The 16,925-nt window shown below is 39.5% G+C and overlaps 1 protein-coding gene across 2 annotated transcripts in view; it reads left to right on the top strand.

The window, feature by feature from the left end:
* LOC127439993 (netrin receptor DCC-like) overlaps nucleotides 1-16,925 on the top strand; it is a 330,771-nt gene that overhangs the window by 155,041 nt on the left and 158,805 nt on the right. For both annotated transcript variants that reach the window (XM_051696333.1, XM_051696334.1), the window contains exons 4-5: nucleotides 885-1,035; nucleotides 1,260-1,396. In XM_051696333.1, the coding sequence (XP_051552293.1) occupies nucleotides 885-1,035; nucleotides 1,260-1,396 (288 nt within the window). The remainder of the gene's footprint in view (nucleotides 1-884; nucleotides 1,036-1,259; nucleotides 1,397-16,925) is intronic.

The following is a 16,925-nucleotide window of genomic DNA, read 5'->3' as shown; positions in this document are numbered from 1 at the left end:
ATGTCATGGTATTTTATAAACAGTTTTCATGGTAATATCATGATATTTTGTGAACAGTTACCATAGTAATTGCATGGTATTTTTTGAAAATTTACCATGGTAATACCATCATTTTTTTGGACATGGTACATGGTACAATGGACATTGTTTATTAAAATAAAAAAATAAAAAATAAATTAAAATAAAATAAATAAATAAATAAATAACTAATTATGTTTTTTTTTTTGGGACATGGTACGGTGGCAATATTATGGTTTTTACTTTTTTACATTTACCATGCTGATACCATGTTTTTTTTTTTTTTTTTTTTTTTTTGGACAGTGCGCCTATTATATGAACAATTACCATAGTAAGTGCATGGCATATTTTTTGTGTGCAAATTTACCAAATTTGCCAAATTTACCATACCATGTTTTTTTTTGGACAATGCTAATACCATTTTTTTTTTACAAACATTTACCATGGTGATGCCATGTTTTTTCTTTTTATGGACACGGTATTTTTTGAACAGTTACCATAGTAATACTATTTTTCCTTAGACCTGTACTATAATACCATGTTTTTGGACATTTACCATGGTAATAGTATGGTATTTCTAATGTAAATTTAATGGCATATTCTGCAAATAAGTTTATACTTAAGCATTCACCATGATATAAATCAAAGTACCATGGTATAATCATCTAAACACACTGTTCTACCATGGAACCACCACAGTGTTGTTTTGCATAGAGATTATGGAAGTAAAACCCTCCATTAGTGTTGTAGTCTGTCCATAAATCTTCATGAGGAGATAAACGATCACAGATGTGTGTGTCCTGAGGTGTTTGAGTTCTGTTGTACTGCCCAATCAGACATGAGTGTGTGTGTGTTTTGTTGAGCAGAGCCTGGAGTGTCAAGAAGTCTGATGTTCCTCCAGAGGCCTCAGAGGGTTACGGCTCTTCAGGGCAGAGACGCCGTTCTCGAGTGTTCTGCCTCCGGCTATCCGAACCCATCCTTCTACTGGATGAGAGGAAGTGAACTCATACAGAGCAGGTGAGACACACAGAGGTCTTACAATAAACAAAGACTTTAGACAACACTCTGTGTTCAGTTGTTCTCTCATACAGCATTAGTTGAGGAAATCAAAGGTTTATATTTGCTCTAAATGTGCATCTGTTAAATTATATCGTGTTAGAGTTGATATCTCTTTTTCAACAACTCCTGTTTTAGCGTCTAAAACAATGCGACTGACGTCTGAAACTGGGTTTCTTTCTCAGATCAAAGAAATATTCTCTCCTGAGCGACAGTAATCTGTTGATTAGCAGCGTCACTGACGATGACTCTGGAATCTACACCTGCGTCGCTCAAAATAAACACCAGAACATCTCCGCGTCCTGTGAGCTGTCAGTGATCGGTGAGTTCTGTGATTATTTTTTACAAAAGTGTCTTTTGCCCTCAAACCCTGAAACACTCTCAAATAGCACACACATTTTATCAAAAGCAATTACTTTTAAAAACCCCCAGAGCACCCTCCTGTCCTTCCAGAAAAACTTTCTTTCTTCAGTGGAACACAAATTGAGATGTTTAGCAGAATGTTCACGCTGCTGTTTTCCATGCAATGAAAGTATACAGTGACTAGGGGCTGTTGAGCTTTATAAAGGACACAAAACACCATAAGCAAGAAAGTGTCTCATCTGGAGTCCTGCGATAGCTTTGTGTGAGAAACAGACTGAAATTTTAAGGCCACATCCACACTAATACTTTTTTGTTTGAAAATGCATTCAAAAAATGTGTTTACGCCTCTTACCCACACTAGAGCGGCATTTTCCTCCACCAAATAGATGTAGTGTGGACATGACCTAAGTCGTTGTTCACTGCCCAAAACTTTCTCAAATCTTATTTGCACTTCTGCACATTCAGATGTGGTGTGCTGTGATCATTGCTGTGGTTGTGAGACATGCCAAAAATAGCGTTTGTGTCCCTTGAGGGAATGTGAAAGAATATCAGTGCTAAATTATTATTTTCTAGTTTAGATATGTAAAGTTTTCCCTTCATCTTTACAATAAACTCTAGAGCTCTTGTGAAGATGAACATTTAGGTTTCTTACATAAGTGATGCATTTTGTCTGAACGCCTTCAGATTTCCTTTGTAAAACTGTGCTGGGCGTCTTCAACAGTCTACTAATGTTTATCTGCCTGATAGAGAGATTTCAACCGCAGACACACGCTTTAGGGCTCCGGTGAATCGCCTGCTCATTCATATCTGCGAGGAAAATGATTTTGCTTTACTTACAGAGGTGTGAATATAATTGAAGCCGTGGTCTTCTCTAGTGTGCAGGATTCTGCTTTTGGCGCAGACCGAAAGAGGCATCATCAGTGGGCTTGGTTTGATTGAATAGAAACAGCATCTTTTATCCCGTCAGATAATCAACTGTATGTTCAGTGACACTGTTTATCCAGATTTGTAATCCGTGTAGTCTGTGCATGCACACAAATGCTGATGTCCATTATAGAGCATATTTAATCAGCTGAAAACATCTGTTCACAGAGCCATTTTAGTCTCAGACTCGTAATCTTTCCATTGCAAACAAAGACAGAATTGTGTTGTGCATTAATAACAGTCTGCATGTGGAGTTTGGGTCATCGGTGATGACGTTGCAGAAACATGCTTTAATATTCATATAATGTTTTGGAGTGAGGAATTTGCATTTGTGTGGAATAAAAGTGATTTGTCCCGTTTGGAAAATCTTTTGTGATGGATATAGTCATATATTTTTAACTTTTAACTATTTGCATCAATTCTTGTTGCTTTAAAGCTCTTTGAAATCTTTATTGTTTATAAGACCTGAATGATTCAACAGTTATTATGTGTTAAACATTCACAGCTTTGTGTATTTTGTCTGTTTTTGAAAAGCAGAGATTATAATGTTTGATTCATTATATGTTCAGACTGTAAATGCTGTTTGAATGAGCCACGTTTGGGGCCTTTGTGAAACGACTATAAACGCACACCTGTGACCGCACCGTGACTATATTATTTGGCACAACAATTGTATACAATCATGTTGATGAAAGGAGAGTTTAATAAGCAGATATTTCATTTATAGGGATGGGACAATATGGTTATCTCACGATTCGATTCAAAATAATAACACTTTGTGACGAGGAGGCGGGTGGGTCCGGGCCGTGACTATGCACAGCCGGCCCCCGGCCCCCAATCGGGCTTATCAGCCGAGGAGAGGGATAAGTGCAGCAGGACGTGGCAGTTCGAGAGAGAGAGAGCCACATGCAGCTGCAGTGTGTGTATTTGTGATTGTGACTTTTTGGTTAAATTAAATACTATTTTGACTGTTCAGCCAGTTCCCGCCTCCTCCTTTCCCAACCTTAACCTTGTTACATTGGTGCTGAAGCCCAGGAAAGAGGAGGGATGTGCTGTTGTGGAGTCCTCGCCACTATCAGCCAACCAAGGAGCAGCTGCGGCCGTCTGCCCGGGGACGGAGACGTCACTGCTGGCCGCCGAGGATCTGAGGCACGCTGCCGTTTCATCCCCCCCCCCAAAAAATGAACAGAGGAAAAAAAAAGAAAAGAGAGAAAAGAGGTGGAGGAGCATGATCATCTGCCCGGGGCCGGAGGACCTACTACCATCCACCGGGGGAGGAGCGAGCTGTCATCTGCCAGAGGTTGGGGAGTGGCTGAGGGCCGGGTGACAGCGTATCTCTCCTTTTTTCTCCCCTTGTCCCACTCCCCAGCCCTAGATAGGCAGGGAAAAGCCTGCTGGCAGACGGGGCCAATAAGGCAGCACCCCCCCTTCCCCAAGACAGGGGGTTCCCTGGCCTGAGGCAAAGGAGGGAGGAGTGTGACAAGGAGGAGGGCGGGGCCGGGCCGTGACTACGCACACCTGGCCCCCAATCAGGCTAATCAGCCGAGGTGAGGGATAAGTGCAGTGGGATGCGGCTGTTCGAGAGAGAGAGAGAGAGCCACATGCAGCTGCAGTTGTGTATTTGTGTCTTTTTCCCGCCTCCTTTCCCATCCTTAACCTTGTTACACATTAAATGACAAAATATGACAGAAAATGTTTTTTTTTTTAATGTTTAAACAAAATGTGCATTCAAATTTCTCATCCAAATAAAGTTCTTTAATACACAATATAAATGCTCAAAGTTTAAATAATAAGAGTTTCTCATATACGTTTCTCTCTAAGATCACAAACAAATGAGCCTTCAAAAATATATGTTAGAAAAAAATAATGTTAGAGGGAAAAGTGAAATCTCTGAATCATGCTCATCATTGATTATTCAAACATGGTTACTGCCTGGCTTTGAACCCTAGTCTCCCACACAGCTGATGCAACGTACTGCCAATCGCACCAGGTGGAAAGGTAAACACATTGAAACCACTGCAAACATGTCTGATAAGAATACTGCATTTCAGCGCGTCGGCATACAGTCGCCAATCTTAGGGCACCGAAACTATTGGAAATATCAAGCCGACTTCACGTGTGACCATGTTGTCAAAAATAGTGGGCTACATTCAGGCTGATCAGGTGCAGAACAAACAATAGAACTGAACAAAACCTGTCCTGAAAAAGTATGTGCAAGTGTTTATTTTTTAATAATTTGTTTGTCGGGGGGCCTAGTTAGCTCAGCAAGTAAAGACACTGACTACAAGCAACCAAGCAACATGGAGTTGCGAGTTTGAATTCAGGGTGTGCTGAGTGACTCAAGTCAGGTTTCCTAAGCAACCAAATTGGCCTGGTTGCTAGGGAGGGTAGATGGGGTCACATGGGGTAACCTCCTTGTGGTCACGATTAGTGGTTCTCGCACTCAATGGGGCACGTGGTAAGTTGCGCGTGGATCGTGGAGAGTAGCATGAGCCTCCACATGCTGTGAGTCTCTGTGGTGTCATGCACAACGAGTCACGTGATAAGTTGCACGGATTGACGGTTTCAGAAGCGGAGGCAACTGAGACTTGTCCTCCGCCACCCGGATTGAGGTAACCATACCACCACGAGGACCTGCTGAGTAGTGGGAATTGGGCATTCCAAATTGGGAGAAAAAGGGGATAAAAAAAGGACCTTGTATGAACCCTTTAAAGAGAGTAGAAAAAAGTGCTGTAGGGGTAAAATCAAGCGATAGAGAGATTATGATGTTTGACGGGTCGTATCATTTATGATCGCATGGACAGAAAACAATAACGCAGATTTTTAAATATCAAGTGCTGTCTCGATATGGTTTGTCATTTTTGTTGTTGTTCGCAATATATCGAAATTCAATATACTGTCCCATTCCTGTTCATTTATGATATTGATGCTCATTTCATATTTGGTGAAATACTACATACAGTCACATCTGTTCTTATAAGCCATGGTGCTTATAAGTTGGTTTAACTGGTCTACCAGGAATACAAAGCTGGTGTTTAGCTGGTTGGCAAGTTACTCTCCGAGCCTGACCAGCTGACAAGCACCCAAAACCAGTCTAAATCCACCAAACCTGACAAGCTTAACCAGTGGGAATCAGCTTGGTTGGCCAGCTAAGACCAGCTGTAGACCCCTCAGGCTGGTTTAAAGCTGTTTTGTCAGTGGTGTCTGTGTGGCTTTGTCTTTTGCTGCCGGCAGAAGTACACCCAGTTCTGTAACATTTTACTTAAACTGCTTTTGAGTCGTGAGTGTATGTTGTACAGCGTGTTCACTGACAGAAACCTTTTATTCCAGATAATCCAATTACTGCAAGATTGCAAGACATTTGAAATACATGCTCAATGACTCCTTCAAACAGCGAACATGGAAATCTTATGAAAGAGATTTATAAAAGTGGAGCCTGTTGTTTGTTTGGCAGAGTTCATAGATCATCAGAGACAAGAATACCATTGCTCATATGTTGCTCTTTCACCACTCAGGAGACTTAATGGAGTTCTTTGTTATGTTTCTTGGAGGTATCAACTTTTTGTTATCTTGAGCGTATCTGAATTCAGTTTGAGACATCGAGTTGAGATCTCTCAACTCGCCATACATATAGGGCGGCCCAATGCTGTTGACGACATCAGAACTATATGTTTAACTTTTACATTTACAATGTACAAGCACTGCCTTGACATGATTGCTTTAGTCTTCTAGGAGGTTGATGAAATGTTATACAACATGTAGTTTGATCTGACTCTATTCTCGAGAGCACTTGATTAGAAATGCAGTATGCATTTGTAAGCTGGCTTTGCTCTGCTTACTGCTCTATCTACCAATCAAATTATAGCATGAAGGGAGTGGCTCAAAAATGGGAGAAGTGCTCAGTTATTGCCCATTGTTTTGGGAAGTTCTGACGATGACAGTATGGAGCTTGTCCATTCTGACACTTTCCCTGATTAGGGTACAAATTGAGGTCCCAATACTACATTTAGTTAAGTAAACAATTGTTTAACATAATACTAACATATTTAAATGCATCAAATGTCTGTAAACACTTTAAAATTGTGATTTTAGCCTGTTCAGATTGAACAAGTTTTAACAGAAGAATTAATGTACAGTAAGTGCTTTTATAAAATTATAAGCTTTACATTTCTGCCTTTAAACCCTCTAAAAATTGGCCCCATTGACTTCCAAAGTAAGTGCCTCACTGGGACCTCGATTTTTGCTTTTTTTTTAAAGAAAAGGAGGGATGAGTTGACATTTTTATTATACAGTAGAAACATGTAATATTTAGTTTGACGTCCTGAAGGTTAAGATCCTTTGTTAAAAAATAAATAAAACCAATTTTTTTTTAAAGAGTTTTAAAGGAGCAATATGTAACATTGACATCAAGCGTTTAAAATGGGTACTGCAGTCCAAATTCAAAATATCGGAGAGAGTTGTCTCCCCCGCCCCCTCCTTCCCAGACTCGAAGCTCACGCGGGTTGCCAGGTTGAGGACACGCAACAGGAACGAACAAACTGACAATGGCAAGTGACGAGCCTTACACTGTAAGTTGATCAGCTAATGTATACGTTTGCAATGTTTTTATTCTTTGCAAATTATAAACCAGCTCATGTGGATTTTTTATAACTCTGTCAATGTTAGCTAGATGTATTGCTGGCTTCCATGGCTGCAGCGCGCTGTGTTTGCCCGCTAACTTGTTTCAAATCTGGCAACCCGGGGTGTCCAAATACTGTTGGGAAATGGGCAGTAGGCGGGATCACACAGGCCGGCCCAGAACGGACATTTCAAAGTAGAATATACTGACTGTAGCATTGTTTTGTACCCTGTTCATGGAAAGTTCCTTTGTTGAATGAAGCTGAAGGAATCAGTGGTGTCCAGAGAGAGCTCAGTCTCTAGAGGATGATGTGGAAACAGGTTGTTATATTCTACAACAGCTCTAGATATTTACTCTCAGAGGGCTTTATGAAGGCTCACATTTGTCTGTCTAGAGAGGAAGAGACACACTATGCATGCAGTATTCATGAAAGCAGGTTCACCCATCATACACTGCCAACCTCCATCCAATCACGGCTCTGCCCCGCAGCCAAATGCTCCGTTCACATGAAACTGTGAGTGACAACGACTTTCTCTACCACACTTAACTTCACCTCTCGCACTAGGGGACCCTTTAGCAGAGATGGAAACTCTGAGACTTGGACTCACTGCATTTTCATCAACTTAGACTCATGCATGAGTTACCATAGTTACCAATCCATTTACTGTGGAGAAAACAAAGAGAAGCATGCTACTGAGTTGACATTTACAGAAAGTAACAACCTAAAGGCTTATTTTAAGATGAAAGTCCCTTCATTATAAACTGATATCGTGTCTGCTAGTTAGTGCCCTTGTAGAGAGATTTTTCAAACTGGACACAGATGAACCTTTACTGTGCGTGTGGGTGAATTATACGCTTGAACAGATGGTGTGTGGGGAAGAGAAATGGATTGCAATTATTATTTTAGCATGGAGCCTGTGATTTACTTTATTAAATGTGCAAATTTTTTGGTTAAAATCTTAAAGTCTTTTTTTAGCTCAACATTGTAAGATATTGCGCTTATACACCAGTTTCTTTTAATTGACTTGAAGTGAAATATTACGTTTTGATATTTTAACGGAGAGACCTGAAGCACCCTATTGTATTTGTACTGGTTTTCTTGTTTTTCTTATTATTATTCTGCCCTAAAAGCATATGGGCAGCCAAATCCGTAAGTCTTAGAGACCCCAAACTTGGCAGGATGGTCCCAAATCACCCCTCACTACTCAGGCGCATATACACAGCCCCATCCGACTCTAGGTGGCGCTACAATAAGCACTTTTACATTTTGGCACATATCTTTGCAACCGTAAGGGCTGGAATCAAAATTATTTTTCAATTATTTTTCAAGTCAAGCTCTCCAATTTTATTTCCGTCTCAGAATTTTTTTTGCAATTTGCAATTTTTAGTAAAACCTACTTTTGCGAACTAGTCCGAGACCTTATGTCCGATTTTCTCGAAACTTTGCATGTATCACAATCTAGGGACTGTCCTGACAAAAAAAAATAAAAAAAAGATTTTTGATTCATCAAATCGTTTCGAAGATATTAATTAATTCTTTGGCCGTGGCCCAAATTTACTCAATGGGCTATATCTTCTCAATGCAAAGTCCAAACTTGGTATACATTCATACCAAAACTTTTTGAGGATGCATGCAAAGTTTCGTCCAATTTTGCCACTAGGGGGGCGCTACAGCTAAAAATTGCTTAAAACTCCAAATTTCAAAAAGTTGAAATTTGAAAATGCATCATCTTTGGGTCATGTGCTAACATACCCTTACAAAAATGATTCGACAAAAGAACAAAAATGCCCACCAGCAGCCAATCATATTTCAGCGGCAAATAACTTGCGTTTCAAATAGCCGATTGTTATGAAATTTACGGTGCACTTACAGGTAGCCAAACGTAGGCTGAATACCAAATTTGGTGAGAATCGGCTTCAAAGTGGCGCTATAAGGAGATCATTAGCATTTTTGCAAATAACTTCCGAATCGTAAGGGCTAGAATCAAAATTAATGTCCCTCTTATTTCTTGAGTCAAGACGAACAAAACGTATATCTCAAATTTTATTTCCATCTATACATTTTTTTTTTAGAAAAACATATTTTTGCGAACTCATCCTAGGCTGTTTGCGCGATTTGCTCGAAATTGTGGCTGTATCATCTATGGACCCTCCTGACAAAAGAAATAAAGAAAATCTAGGGGGCGCTACAACTAAAAATTCCTTATAACTCTGCAGCTGTTTGAGTGAAAAAGTTGAAATTTGGCTGAAAAGTGTTAGCATATACTTACTAAAACAATTCGACAAATCAACAAACATGGCCACAAGGTGGCGCTATAATGAGCTAATTTGCATTTTTGCTCATAACTTCCAAACCACAAGGCTACAATAAAAAAAAAAAATTATCTGTTTCTTCTGAATCCATTAGTGCCCCCAAATCATTTGGTCATGTTCTGACCATACGTGCTTGGACCCCGATGACTGCCACTTGCGGCTATATTTCGGCTATATTTGATTCTGCTTTTAGCTCTTGATAAGAGTGAAGAATTTCAGATTTCACATGTTTAAATCCATTCTGCCTAATTCTGCAGAGTTTCTTTAAATATCAGTGCCAAAAACGTGAAATTATTATTTTTTTTTAATCTTGGCCTACTCATAACAAGTTGCATAATCACATTACTTTTTGTATAGCAATACAATACGTTTTGATTTTAAACCATAGTAACCTTACTTTCTGAATCACAAGCTCTTGATTTAATTTGATTATGATACGATTTCATTCGATTCTGATTCATTTGGGTATATTTCAGTAATTATGTCTATAATGATAATGTTAATATAATAATAATAATAATGAAATATGGGGGCCTGGGTAGCTCAGTGAGTAAAAACGCTGACTACCATCCCTGGAGTCGCAAGTTCGAATCCAGGGTGTGCTGAGTGACTCCAGCCAGGTCTCCTAAGCAACTCAAATTGGCCCGGTTGCTAGGGAGGGTAGAGTCACATGGGGTAACCTCCTCGTGGTTGCCATAATGTGGTTCACTCTCGGTGGGGCTCGTGGTGAGTTGTGCATGGATGCTGCGGAGAATAGCGAGAAGCCTCCACATGCGCTACGTCTCCGCGGTAACGCGCTCAACAAGCCACGTGATAAGATGCGTGGATTGACGGTCTCTGATGCAGAGGCAACTGAGATTCGTCCTCCACCACCTGGATTGAGACGAGTCACTACGCCACCACGGGGCCTTAGAGCGCATTGGGAATTGGGCATGACAAACTGGAGAGAAAAGGAAAGAAAATAGTAATAATTAAAATAATAATAATAAAATATAATGTTTTGCTTGCATATGAAATCAGCTGTCTCTCAGGTAGTGCTGTTAATTATACAGGAAACCTTCTATTTAGTACATTATGAAAATATATTTTTTTTAATTTAACAACATGACCCAAATTATGCAGTTCAGTTTCTAGTTATTTAACAAAACTGAGGTAAAAATTAAAATAAAAGTAAAATACTGATCCTGAGATTTTAAGAATTTACAGCAGGATTTTCTAATGAAGATGACAATGAATCAGAAAATCTATATTTTAGACAATTAATTTTTCTTAGCCCTACTTTTTCAAATAGAAATTGTTTCGAATAAATTTACTGACAAATATAATTAGAAACCTCTCTGTTCCCTCAAAAATGTTTAAGATAAACGCATTAAGATTAATAACACATTTCCATCAAACTGAATCGATTAATGAAACTTCAATATACTTACATTTTATTCATTTAATTTTGTTAAAGATTATTTGATTTAATGGAAATTTGTTATGAAATGAGTCAATCTTAAAATATGTTTTTTGAGTGCATGAGGAAGTCTGCAGACAGTTTTACACTGTTAAAGTTAACATGAAATCAGTATTGACCTCATTCTGCATTTTTATTTTTTTTATTTTTTATTTTTTGTCTTATATTAGTTAGCAACCAACCACATACTCTACCTTTCTTTAAAAAAAGGTAAAAATTGAGTTTCTGACAAGGCATTGCTGCGTAGATCATTTATTGATCATGGATTAGTCTGTTTGCTTGAGGAAAGGAATTATAATATTCTGTTTGATCTTACCATTACTCTTGGTTATCATAAATCAATATAGACCTCAGAGAGTGTGTTAGATCTGGAATACAGGATGTTTCTGATCGTGTGACGTCTTTCTTTAGCTGCATCATTCTTTTGACCAGATTTGGCTCAAACCTCAAGCGAGCCTGTAACCCCACCCTACAGCAAAGCATGAATTTTACATCAGTACCGGTCCCTGAAGTGATTTTCAGAGTGTTGGTTGGTAAACATTTGCTGGGAGGATGTTGTGAGATGCTTTGCCCGCATCCTTTCTAGTGTTTAGTCATCTTGCTGTTACATAAACTGTTGAGTGCCATGGTTTTGTCCGTGAATAGAGGCCACAGGCTATGAGTGGAAATCTATCGCTCTCGTAAGTGAACCCGGGTGGCTCATTAATTCAGTCTCGACTGGTTTGACTGGCAGTTCAATGTAATCCGTTTAGTGGGGGGTTTTGGACCGGATCCAGCACTGGTCTCACTGTCACAACACTGTGTGTGGATGTGTGCGAGTTCAGGAATTCTGGCATGAGATAATGAGGCGTCCATAGAGTTTTCCAGTGTGTCTTTTTGCTGTCAATTATTTCACTCATAAGAGTTACAGAAAGGAAATTCAATCAGTCTTAACAGGAAAATAAAAACCTCAGTTCAGACGCTTGCATCACAGGCTCGGCAATGTTCGGATTTATTGAGCGTGTTTAACCACAATTTGTTTCATTATACTTATAAATATAAATGTAGTTACATTATAACTATGTGAATACGGCATCAGAGTGACGAGTTGGTGATGCAGGCAAAAAGTTGCAAAAAGAATGTTTTGTTTAATGTTTTATATGTCTAGTTGTATATTGCACTAATGTGTCGTTACATACTGAATGTGTGTAGTTGTGTGTATGCGCACTGGTGAGTGTTTACTGGCTCTGATAAATGGGATTGGGTTAATTCTGTGAAAGTACATTAATAGAATATTTCACTGGATAATACTGCTATTACCACAACAAACACGCAAGGGCTGGATTAGGATTACATTAACAAAAACACTGACCCTGATTAAACCACTATTAACTACTTTAATGACCCATTTACAGTTACTCTAAGGGTTTAATTGTAGCTTAATGGAATTGATCTGAAATTAAAAACGATTCCCAGGAATTAATACTTTGGAAACAGATATTCTAATGTTGGGAAAATAGTAAATAATGAGAAAATGTAAATGGGTAGTTGAAACATAACATGTCAATGGACATTTCCAATATATATGAATGTGTAAGATAACTGGTCACCATTTATTTTACATTTCTCACCACATTTTTAAGATTTCTGCCTTCTCTTGTTCATTTTCAATGGTCATGCTGTGTGACAAATACATTTTTAAAAGTGTAAATATTGCATGTAGTCCCAGTTAACATGAGCTCATTAAAACTATGTGGATAGTAAACACAAAATACAGTTTATAAATGATAATGGTATTTATTGAAGCAAAAAAGTTATCCAATACCAACTGGACCTGTGTGGAAAAAAGTATTTGCCCCCTTAGTTACTAAATCCCCAAATCTATGAAACTGCATTCATAATGGGGTTCAGCTGGACTAGACACACCCAGACCTGATTACTGCCAGCCCTGTTCAATCAAATCAACACCTTAATAAAACTTTTTCAGCAGCATGAAGTTGGCTAAAAGGTCTCACCCAGTAGCACACTATGCCAAGGTTGAAAGAAATCCCAGAAATGATGATGAAAACGGTGATTGAAACACATCAGTCTGGGAAGGGTTACAAAGCTATTTCAAAGGCTCTGGGACTCCAAAGAACCACAGTGAGAGCCATTATCTCCAAATGGAGAACACTTGGCACAGTAGTGAACCTTCCCAGAAGTGGCCGACCTTCCAAAATTCCTCCAAGATCACAGCAACAACTCATCCAGGAGGTCACAAAAAAGCCAAGCACAACATCCAAGGAACTGCAGACCTCTCTCGCATCACTAAAGGTCACTGTTCATGACTCCACTATCAGAAAGACACTGGGCAAAAATGCCATTCATGGAAGAATAGCAAGGCAAAAACCACTGCTAACCCAGAAGAACATTAAGGCTCATCTGAATTTTGCCAAAACACACCTTGATGATCCTCAAACCTTTTGGGAGAATGTTCTGTGGACTGATGAGTCGGAAGTGGAACTGTTTGGAAGACAGGGGTCCCGTTACATCTGGCGTAAATCAAACACACTCATACCTACAGTCAAGCATGATGGTGGTAGTGTGATGGTGTGGGGATGCTTTGAGGGAATCATGAATTCTGCTCTCTACCAGAAAATCCAAAAGGAGAACATCCGGTCATCAGTCCATGAGTTGAAGCTCAAGCACAACTGGATTATGCAGCAAGACAATGATCCAAAGCATAGGAGTAAGTCCACCTCTGAATGCCTCAAAAGAAGCTAAATTAAAGTTTTGGAGTGGCCTAGTCAAAGTCCTGACTTGAACCCGATTGAGATGCTGTGGCAGGACCTTAAACGGGCAGTTCATGCTTGAAAACCCTCCAATGTGTCTGAACTAAAGCAGTTCTGAAAGAAGAGTGGGCCAGAATTCCCCCACAGTGTTGTGAAAGACTGATCTCCAGTTATCGGAAGTGTTTGTTGCAGTTGTTGCTGCTAAAGGTGGCACAACCAGCTATTAAGTTTAAGGGGGCTGTTAGTTTTTTTACAGGGGTGATATTGGTGTTAGATAACTTTTTTGCTTCAATAATATATATATACAGTGCATCCGGAAAGTATTCACAGCGCTTCACTTTTTCCACATTTTGTTATGTTACAGCCTTATTCCAAAATGTATTACATTCATTATTTTCCTCAAAATTCTACAAACAATACCCCATAATGACAACGTGAAAGAAGTTTGTTTGAAATCTTTGCAAATTTATTAAAAATAAAAAACGAAAAAAAAAAAAAAACACATGTACATAAGTATTCACAGCCTTTGCTCAGTACTTTGTTGAAGCACCTTTGGCACCAATTACAGCCTCAAGTCTTTTTGAGTATGATGCTACAAGCTTGGCACACCTATTTTTGGGCAGTTTCTCCCATTCTTCATTGCAGGACCTCTCAAGCTCCATCAGGTTGGATGGGGAGTGTTGGTGCACAGCCATTTTCAGATCTCTCCAGAGATGTTCAGTCGGGTTCAAGTCTGGGCTCTGGCTGGGCCACTCAAGGACATTCACAGAGTTGTCCCATAGCCACTCCTTTGTTATCTTGGCTGTGTGCTTAGGGTCGTTGTCCAGTTGGAAGATGAACCTTCGCCCCAGTCTGAGGTCCAGAGCACTCTGGAGCAGGTTTTCGTCAAGGATGTCTCTGTACATTGCTGCATTCATCTTTCCCTCGATCCTGACTAGTCTCCCAGTTCCTGCCGCTGAAAAACATCCCCACAGCATGATGCTGCCACCACCATGCTTCACTGTAGGGATGGTATTGTCCAGGTGATGAACGGTGCCTGGTTTCCTCCAGACATGACCATTGCCATTCAGGCCAAAGAGTTCAATCTTTGTTTCTCATGGTCTGAGAGTCCTTCAAGTGCCTTTTGGCAAACTCCAGGTGGGCTGTCATGTCCCTTTTACTGAGGAGTGGCTTCCGTCTGGCCACTCTACCATACAGGCCTGATTGGTGGAGTGCTGCAGAGATGGTTGTTCTTCTGGAAGGTTCTCCTCTCTCCACAGAGAAATGCTGGAGATCCATCAGAGTGACCATCGGGTTCTTTGTCACCTCCCTGTCTAAGGCCCTTCTCCCCCGATCGCTCAGTTTGGCCAGGCGGCCAGCTCTAGGAAGGTTCCAAACTTCTTCCATTTACGGATGATGAAGGCCACTGTGCTCATTGGGACCTTCAATGCTGCAGAAATTTTTCTGTACCCTTCCCCAGATCTGTGCCTCGATACAATCCTGTCTCGGAGGTCTACAGACAATTCCTTGGACTTCATGGCTTGGTTTGTGCTCTGACATGCACTGTTAACTGTGGGACCTTATATAGACAGGTGTGTGCCTTTCCAAATCATGTCCATCAACTGAATTTACCACAGGTGGACTCCAATCAAGTTGTAGAAACATCTCAAGGATGATCAGTGGAAACAGGATGCACCTGAGCTCAATTTTGAGTGTCATGGCAAAGGCTGTGAATACTTATGTACGTGTGATTTTTTTCGTTTTTTATTTTTAATAAATTTGCAAAGATTTCAAACAAACTTCTTTCACGTTGTCATTATGGGGTATTGTTTGTAGAATTTTGAGGAAAATAATGAATTTAATCCATTTTGGAATAAGGCTGTAACATAACAAAATGTGGAAAAAGTGAAGCGCTGTGAATACTTTCTGGATGCACTGTGTGTATATATGTATATATATATATATATATATATATATATATATATATATATATATATATATATATATATATGAAAACTGTATTTTGTGTTTACTCAGGTTGCCTTTTTTTATGTTATATCTCATTTGAAGATCTAAAACAATTTAGTATGAAAAATACCCCAAAAAATACCCAAAGTCATTAAATGTCAGTGACCCAAATACAAACAAGTATCATAATGGTAACAGGGTTTTTCCTGGGTAATTTTTTTTTACATAATTGCAAATGAATTAATATTAACTTTTGAATTCAATTTAGTTTAAACAAACGTAACCTTTTTTAAATTTAGTTGTCTGCACCACGATATCGAGGGAAGCCCAGTTTAATCGCGCATGCGATCTGCTCTGTGTTATCCTGTCACTGGAGCTCGCATATTGAGGGAAGCCCGGTTGGCGCACGCCAATACAGTAGCAGGATAGTGCAGAGCTCATCACTTGCGCGAGTTATTCTTTGGTGGATCGTGCAACATGCACTTGAAACCAGCCTTCAATCACCCAGCGCACATCCGTGTTACACATGAGAAGCATATTTAACGCTTATAAAGCGCTTAATGAATATCATACAATTTGCTTTGGAAAAATTTTCAATACAGGCAAAAGCTCAGGTAATGACAACATAATGGTAGACCTAATACATTTACTCTAATTTCGTTGAGTTTGAGGAGTGTTTGTTTGATTGTCTCTGTATTCCTCACATGACTCCAGTGGCACTGATGATCATTCTGCAGGATAATGAATGTGTGTTATTTCCAATAATAACGACTGCAGTGAATCTCATTAGCCCCTTTAACAGCCCAATTTATTACCACAGAAAATGTCAAAGGCTCGCCCAAGTCTCTCTCTCTCTCTCTCTCTCTCTCTCTCTCTCTCATGATGTTCTCCTAATAGATGCTTCCAGCATGTAGATCAGGTTGTGTGTATACTGTAATCTATAAGGCAGTTATGGATTGCGAATTCGTTTCATATACACCTTTGAAGGACTTGTTTAATTGTGTTGTTCTTACTGTGACTGTGTTCAGACAGCACACAGTGATTGTCGTAGTATGAGCAGTATGGAGTCAGTGATGATTAATTACTGAATTTTCACACGGTGGACAAACATTAAGTGTGCTGTAGCACCTCCTGCGGCGTCCACTGATAAATCTGCTCACATTCAGTGGCTTTCATCAGTTCACTGCATAAAACACATGACGGAAAGTCAAAGGAGCATCAGAGGACATGTGCACACTCACGGATCAATGCAATATATGCGCTTTAAATGATATTTTATTGCTCAACCAGACTGTTTATTTATGTGTTCTTGAATTGTATTGCAACTCTCTGCTAAAATCTGGCTATTTTGAGACATTTAGAAGCTGGACTCTATGAGGACTTTAAAATATGGTGTAAAATATATTGTTTAGATGATGTTTAGAAGGTAAAGAAATGCTTGTGTTGTACATTGAACAGATGGTAAACTGGTTTAGAT

The sequence above is a fragment of the Myxocyprinus asiaticus genome, chromosome 4 (genome assembly GCF_019703515.2).
Source record: "Myxocyprinus asiaticus isolate MX2 ecotype Aquarium Trade chromosome 4, UBuf_Myxa_2, whole genome shotgun sequence".
NCBI classification, from domain to species: domain Eukaryota; kingdom Metazoa; phylum Chordata; class Actinopteri; order Cypriniformes; family Catostomidae; genus Myxocyprinus; species Myxocyprinus asiaticus.
This window is presented reverse-complemented; position numbering and strand designations above follow the sequence as displayed.